This window comes from Aptenodytes forsteri, unplaced genomic scaffold, assembly GCF_000699145.1.
Source record: "Aptenodytes forsteri isolate BGI_AS27 unplaced genomic scaffold, ASM69914v1 Scaffold164, whole genome shotgun sequence".
Taxonomy (NCBI): Eukaryota; Metazoa; Chordata; class Aves; order Sphenisciformes; family Spheniscidae; genus Aptenodytes; species Aptenodytes forsteri.
In genome coordinates this window covers 5939698-5948140 of record NW_008795527.1, presented here as the reverse complement: position 1 = coordinate 5948140, position 8443 = coordinate 5939698, and the positions used below count along the sequence as shown (strand labels likewise).

The window sequence follows — 8443 nt, the reverse complement described above, 5'->3', positions numbered from 1 at the left end:
ACAATCCAATGCTAAGGCAGTATCACAATGTATAAATTAGAGTGGATGGGAAACATAAAGGATTTTCTAAATTCACTTGCTTATTATTATGTGGGGAAAACACATCATGGACTGTATTCCAGTCTTCAAGTGAAAGAGAGTCACAAAATACAGTCAAAGAGACATCTTTCACAATGTGTTTTAAAAGCCCGTGAGACTAATTCCTTCATCAAATTCATTAATGTAAAAGTGAATTCAGAAAATTTATTTGTGAAAGCTGTCCTGTAAAAGTGAATTCAGAAAATTTATTTGTGAAAGCTGTCCTTTAAAATTATGAATACCAATAATAAATTCTGCAGTTCCTCATTTATTTGCATACTCTGCATATGAACAGGCAGGACTATATATATATGAATAAAATATGCCTATTGTATACCCATACAGAGAGCTAATATGAATGCTTATGTTGTACAATGTCAGAAAAGGACAAATTATTAATCAATGTAGAGAGGAGAGAGAAGCGAAGAAGAACGCGGATGATACTCGAGAACTTTGTTAGTTGTCTTAGGATGACTTCTGTGTGGAAGAAAATGTGTGCTTTGGTTATAGAACAGTCAGCTAACAACTCTCTATTTTATCGCATAATGAAGGAAGTTTGGGATCAACACCAGCTTCTAAAAGGGATTTAAAATAGAGATATAGATAGTCAGGTGAAAGGAAAGAGGAAGGGGAAGGGGGCCGAGCCTGGATCATGCTATCCTAGTTTTGTCTGAGCAACAGAGGGAGTGGAACATGGTGGGAGTAAGAAATGCTGGTTTCAGAGGGAAACTTGCTGAACTGACAGTGCACTCCCTCAGGACAGACTGAATGGGGGGCTCACTGGACACTTCTGGTGGGGATACTTCTCTAAGACCTTACTCCAATCACGGCAGGTAGGTAAGACATGAACCTAGCCCCTTCACAAGTTGCAGGAAAGCTGGAATTCCCGAGTCTGATGGATAGGGAGGGACAGGTGTTTTCAGGGACTGTCCTCTTCTTGTACTGCTCTTAGTGGTTCTGATACCTGGAGATACTCCACATAATAACCATTCACCATTTTACCTTCCTGTCCCAACTTTCCACACTGGAATATCAACGTAGCATATATTTGAACTCATAACACTCAGTTCTCTTCACTACTATTTAATACATACACATGCTAACCAGCAAGAGATGAATAATGGAGTCTTGTAGATGAGCTAACAGAATCTTCCTATTTCTCCATTACCTACAGAGTGGGTTGCAAAACATTTTTTTCGGTCTTAACTCTTCCTTTAAACATGCATACGGACCTACATGCATATACGTACATGCACAAAGAGTATGTGTAATAGAGTACCCAGAGGAGCTATTCGAGCTACTTCAAAATGATGGCGCGTGGGTACTGGAAGAAGTGTAGCACTAAGGAGTGCTACAGCCAGAGCATACCGCGTCTGGAAAACTGGGGTTTAGCACCTCATTGCCCCCACGCGCATCTTTTCTTTGTCTCAAGGTTACCTTCATTACATGGAGGACGGGGACCTGACCCTTCAAATACTTCTTGCAATGTGCGTTTCTGTTGATGTCAGGAAGGCTACACTGTGTAATGAACTCTACATTCACTAAGAGGTATAGCAGCAATTTTTAAATAATTTCATATAAAGAACAAGAGCTGTGCTTTAGTATTATTTTATCTTAAATCAGATTTCTTTCATGCAGCCCTAGAGTACAACACACATGCATGGTTAAAGACAATTCTGCATGAAGACTGAATACTTTGGTGTCCTCTGTGCACCTTTTTAAATGATCAGTACCTCACAAAAACATTTCAGTATCGTTCCTCACAGTATGTACCTAGTGTACCTCAGAATGATTTGTATTTCATTTTACACTTTATACATAACATCAGACTTGCATTTTAAGTATCAAAAATATGTTCTTAAAAGATCTTAATAGTAAATGTCATAAATCCAGAGTTTTCATCAAAGGGTAAAATGATTCAAGACCTTTGGTGAATGGATGATGAAAAAGAAACATTTCCAAAAGCTACACATGATTTATGGTCTTATGCTACCAACAGCTGCCCAGTCAGCTCCGGGTTTCTGTCCTTTATTAATGCCATGATAAGAGCAGCAGCAGAATTTACTGTCTCCTGAAGCAGCAAATGGTCCTGGGGAAGAAGAAAAAACAAAAGGAGCGGGGGAAACAATATGTTAACAAAAGTGGAAAAAGTAAATATTTAAAATCAATTTTCAAGTATGCAAAATTACCATATGATTGTTGAAAAAAATAAAAAAAAATATTTGCACTTATTAGAAGAACAACTTCTAAAACTTATATTTTAAGGAAACACAATTTCACAGTAATATCCATTTTCCATGATGATTTGAAAAACAAAGTTATTTTTTTAAAAAGGAATATATTTTAACTGCTAGAATTAATGCCATCTATCCAGAGACCACCAAAACAGAAGCTTGATTCTGTCACTTGCTTCCTAACAGATTTTTAAAATCTAAAAGCCAGTCAAAATTTTGGGTTTGAAAACACTGGAAGAAAACTGAGGATTTAATTGAGTAGCATAGTTAAAGACCTATAACTTTAAGCACCTACCGAATCCCATCTGTAGTCTACAAACTACTTAAACTCACAAAGGCATTTAAGCATTGGGACTTCAGTAGTTTAGGCTGATCTTTGTATCAAATAACTTTAAAAAGTAGTCTGGTTTTGACAGGCAAGTATAGAGACCAACACAGGAAGAAGTAATAAAAAGAGACTTTGATTCCGTGCTTCTAACTGAGCACTCCAGCTCACATTTGAAAGAGTCCTTTGTCTACTTGCCAAGTTTTCTTAATTGTATTGACTATAAAAGGTTGGCCTCTTGCTACCAGTAACGTTTTCATTTGCGCACTGGGAAAATATCAATAGGTGTAGCCAGGCACAGACACATCCCTGGAGAGAGAAAGAGGAGGGAATAATTTCTGTGAAGCAACAGAGAAAAAGAAAGGTCTAGAAAACTCTGGGGAGAATCTAGAAGAGTTTCAAATACAGAAGGGGAGCTACAGAGAGAAAGCAAGAGCTGTTTCCCGTATCCACAATGGATAAAACTGGAAGCAATAGGCTTAAGGGAACTTAAACTGGGACATAAGAAGTCAGGGAAGTGTTTTAACAGTAAGGACTGGTATACAATGGAACAGATTATTGGACAGGTCAAGGAAACGCCATCATTGGGGTCCTGTGACATGAGACCCGCATACATGTAAAATGGGATGCAGGTACAGCTTCCTGCCTGGGGCAGGCAGATGGAGAAGTTTGATTCTATATCTTGTCACCACTACTTTTCTAAGATGCTGCATCAAGGAATAATTTGTAGATGACGTGTTTAAGACACTTGGATTAATGGAGAAAGAGGAAATGGTTTCAACAACTTACACAAAACATAATGTTAATCACTGCTTTTTAAGGAATAAGGCTACTGCTGAGGGGACCTACCTGTTCAACTAGCACAGAGAGGAGCTGGAGACTAAGAAGTCGGGGTTGAAGGAAAAACTGATAGGGGAAAAGTATCCCTGGAACACTCTAAAATATGTAGCATTGTATTTTATAATGCTCTTATTAACTTTTTGCTTTATGTAAATGATAGGAAAAATGCTAGAGAGGTAAATGGATAGAATTAGAAATAGTTTATACCTGATTCTTTTATCATTCCTGGAAAAATGATATTTGCACGTGACTAGATTTTTATCCTAAAAATGATCAAATAAGTAAGCTATTACAATTTGTAACCCCCCAAAAGATTACAGTTATGTAATAATTATGTTATGTATTCTAATATACAGTAAAATTATTTACTAGTGGTCTAAAAAAATTGTCTTAGAGTAAAAATGTTCACCACAGCTGTGTCTTGCTGTTTACTGAGTGACACTTCCCATTCAGTTAAGCAAGGAGTGCAGAAGCGTGCTCAGGTCCTGCTCCTCCAGTACCTTTTGTCATGGACTGAGGGTGCAAAGAGGAACTCGGAAGCCACTACTCCCAGTTTGGTAGGGGTTTCACTCCCTCATTTCCCATGGGTATAAATTGCTGTATAATGTACAAGGAGAGTGGAAGTCATGTGCATACACCCACTCAGATGGCAAACACTGCAGTCACTTTCAAGATCTAGCAACACATTTCTTGATATTCAGCAGTACCAATCTCTTTGCGCCCCTCATCGCTTTTTGTTCAGTTTGTCTCGAGAAGCACTTCAGAATTACAGACACTGTTTTCCAAGAGGGCTTCCAGCCATATCTGAAGCTGGCTGGAGGTGTGTATTTTTTTTCTCCATTTCACAAAAAAGAAAAAAAAATACACCTGGCCAGGAATGCTCTTACTGTTTCTCCCAATAAATCTTTCCACATCCTCTGTTGGTTACTGGATTCAGTACACATTCCTCTGCAGTAATAAATTATTTAAGTTTTTGAACATAAAAGGAAGCAAGAGAAAGAACTTTAACTTTCACAGGAGAGACTGAAAGTGACACCATAAGACTCCTTTAGACTGAAAAAATCTTCTTCTAAAGCTAAACCTAAGGCTCTAGTGCTAATTTCCATGTTCTGAAAGAAAGACATGCAAAAAATTTTGAGTAGTATTTGTTACACAGGCAACGCGGCACAGTAATGTGTACAGAAACCTGCATGCAGAAGTGGTCTATAAACCACACTGAAATCGACTGGTGAATTGCAATTTGTGCAAAAGGAGAAACACAAAAAGTAAGCAGCACAAATTAAAATGCATTTGCAAGCTTTACAATTACTTCACTTCTAATAATCTGATTATCAATACTATCATTATAACTATTCAGGAAACCTATTGGTCTCTGTCTTTCTTAGAATCAATCAATACAATGGCAGGAACAATGAACTGTCAGACAGGATTGGCCCCTATTCAGGGGTGGTCCTTGTAAGTCTGTTTTTTGGAAATAACCAGAAGTGTGTGCTTTAAGTGAATATATATTATCTTATTTAAGATAACAAATGTAATAGAAAATATATTCTTAATTTTGTTAAGTTACAGTTGATGGTTAAATGACATCATGAAGCATGTACTGAAGCTTTCAACAGGGCGATCCTTTAAAGTATTTATCATACAGACTACTAATTTTTAGATTTATGCTGTTGCTCCTTCCCGGTAACACTGTCCCAGTCTGATCTCAGGGTCACCTCACTCATTAAACAGCGTCCAGCACCTGGGCCTACGAGCCAGCCCCTGAGTGCAGGAGAAATCAGTGACACAAAGGTCAAGTACGTGGCGATTTTAACTTGCTTTATTCTCACAGCCACAGTCTTACTGGAAAGAGGTAGTAAATGATGCAAAAAAACTTCCAGGTATTTCAAAATCATTGTATATCCTGTATCTTTCTGAGAATCAAAACTTGCTCTTATGCTAAGGAATCATTATTGTAATATCCGATGGTCACAGCCTGTGCATAATTTATAACTTTTGTTGATCATTTCTAGCCCTTATTATCAAGAAAAAGAGAACAGAAAAAGAAATTTTAGCAACTGAAAGAGACCACATTGTTGAAAGTCTAGGCATAACGCTGACTGACACAACAGTTAAGTTATATCTTAAGTATTCTGTCCTTTCCTCTGATTCCTGCTGGGAATTTATTTCATTTTAGGCCACTACTGTGCACACAAGCGGATATTTTCAATGTGCCACAATGATACTTAGCTTTTTCCTAAGTAGGTAATTTGGATGCCAGCAGTTTTATGAAGACTATTAAAAAGAAATTAAATGACAGAATTCAACAACAACCCAGGAAAGAAAAAGAATCTTGTGGGTCTTTATTAATTTAAAGCTAAACAAATAAGTGAACACTTCAAGTCCCCCTGGCTATACCCTTAAAACACCCATGTTTCTGACACTACAATGTTATTTCTGGCAACAGTGCTGATTACAGCTGATAGTGCCTACAGGGAGGCTTCAATAAGGATGCCAGGACAAATTTAATCTACCACACCTAACTCCATTGCACATACAGGCCTCCAATTCTCTTTTATATTCAATGGCATAGCACTAAATCTTTCAAAAATCTCATTATTAGTTGCAGGAAGTCAAATAATCAAGCAGAACCAGGTCCTCACATGTCTAATTGCCTGACGTGTTTGCATATATTGTAACCACGATAAAAAACAGGATGTAAGAACAGAACGATCAATACAAATCCTCATGTAGCCCACAAGAGCTCTCGCACGTTATTGCCCACCCACTGCTCAGCGTTGCAGACTCCAAGCAGAGAACATACTTCAGCACGCTAGTCAGTGAGTGCACGCGCTGGATGGATCAAACACATGGATCTTTCCCTCATCAACGAAATCCTTAAAAAAGACTGTGACCTTTAAATAAGACTCAGAGGCAGTAACGACTTTAATGGATTAATGACTGAAGTTCCACATGATTGACTGGTGTGCTATGATCCCCTCTAAACCATTGTGATATTCACTGTCTATTCATTTCATCCAGTTGACTTAAATGAGTCTCTTGTAAAAAAGAAAAAACCCCTAACATTTCTTGGCCATTAATAAATAGAATTTTTTATTGTTTGAACAGATGATTAACTACATTTATAAGCTAAAAACAAAACTTTTACCACTTTATATTTATGTACTTTGGAAAAGAAAGTGCTCAGAAACACTGCCAACCTTATAACCATAAATCCACATAACAGCACTTTGATTCCAAAATAAAATATCCACTTTGTCTGTTATTAAATAGCGAAAATATTCCAACTTAACCGTATTGTGTGATGGTTGTAACTCATACTCAGAATTTATTTGATGTAGTTACTGACTGTAGGGGTTTTCTGGTCTGCAGAATAAGACTGGGAATGGGTACAGGGACAGAGTTAAAGCTGTGTTTGGAATATGCATTCTGATATTTTACAAATGTGCATTTATTTAAGAAACTGTGAGGATATCTGAATATTTACTGACATTCCACTAACGATTCATTTCCTTGCTTCAATCTGTTTAGGATTTCTCCGCCCCCCCTCAGCTGGAACTTCACATACATGTATTTACATATGTACCAGTTCAGTTTAAGCATAGCTTGAAAAACACATACTACCCTTTTTAGCTCAAAAAAAAAAAAAAAAATGCCTCTGTAGGTACTACCTCTGCCTTTTACTGCATCCCTCCAAAAGAATAGAACAGCTGTGTTCCATTATTTGCACTCTGTTTTGCTGTAATATTATTTCACTTTCCATTTAATACAGTTTTTAAAAATGAATAGAACTATAATGTTAGCCCAGATTATATGGCTGATGGGAAACCTGAAAACATGATTTAAAGATGCTGCTAAACTTAGGGAACATCAATATTAATACGGTTACGTTTGTACCAGGAACGGAAAGAGGGCCAGGGCATGTGCTGGCGCACTGGCATGCCCCTGCCCTCGCTGTTCCGTTGTAAGCCCGCTCCCTGGCACAGTTTTGGCTCCTGCCAGCTAACATGTTCCCAGACAATGGCTGGGCATGGTTCAGGGGACAGCGCAGGCCAGGGACTGCTCCCAAGGAACAGTCTGAATGAGGCCACCCTCTTTTGGGAAAACGAGAACTTAGCCATATGGACATGAGGCATGCTGTGCCTTTTAGCCCTAGGACAAGAGAACCATCCCTGTCCTGTTTTACTTACCAGTATAGATTTAGCCTAAGTATCGCTGGGAAGTGACAGTTGTGCCTTTCTCTCCCTACCCAAATGCATCAAGAATACATAGAACAACGATCAAATAATCCCCCCCAGAATGAGGCACAAATCCCATGTAGCTACCACATAAACACAGTTATTTAAAGAAAGATTAACTGCTCTACAGACACCTTTCCACCAAAACAGAGAAGGAAAGAGGGACGAACCACACTGCAAGACAGCACTTGTCCTGTACTGCACATTCCTGCCACCTTACGGAAAAAGGCTGGAGCCAGCAGAAGGACCGCATGATGGAGCATGCCCACTGCTCCCTTTCGCAGGGTGGGCTTGGGTGCACACCAGGCACACCACAAGGCACGAGTGGAAGAGAAAAGGGCTGAAATAGTCTGTGTTCTGGCAAGCATCTTGCAAAAGACTACGCTGGCAGTAGTATGAGGAGCTGCAGTTTATACTAAGGCTATACCGGGTGCCTCCAAAACTCACAGTGTTTTATTTATTTTACCTGGAAAGCTGCCTGTTGGAAAAGGTCCTGGGGGTGCTGGTTGACAGCCGGCTGAACATGAGCCGGCAGTGTGCCCAGGCAGCCAAGAAGGCCAATCGCATCCTGGCCTGTATCAGAAATAGTGTGGCCAGCAGGAGTAGGGAAGTGATCGTGCCCCTGTACTCGGCACTGGTGAGGCCGCACCTCGAATACTGTGTTCAGTTTTGGGCCCCTCACTACAAGAAGGACGTTGAGGTGCTGGAGCGTGTCCAGAGAAGGGCAA

General features: G+C 39.1%; 1 protein-coding gene across 1 annotated transcript in view; it reads right to left on the bottom strand.

Annotated features, from left to right (window-relative positions):
- Positions 1-273: 273 nt before the first annotated feature.
- Positions 274-8443, bottom strand: part of ISPD (isoprenoid synthase domain containing) — a 121916-nt gene continuing 113746 nt past the window's right edge. Inside the window, exon 9 of the mRNA XM_009282064.2 lies at positions 274-2167. Coding sequence (XP_009280339.2) covers positions 2063-2167 — 105 coding nt within the window. The 3' untranslated portion in view covers positions 274-2062. The remainder of the gene's footprint in view (positions 2168-8443) is intronic.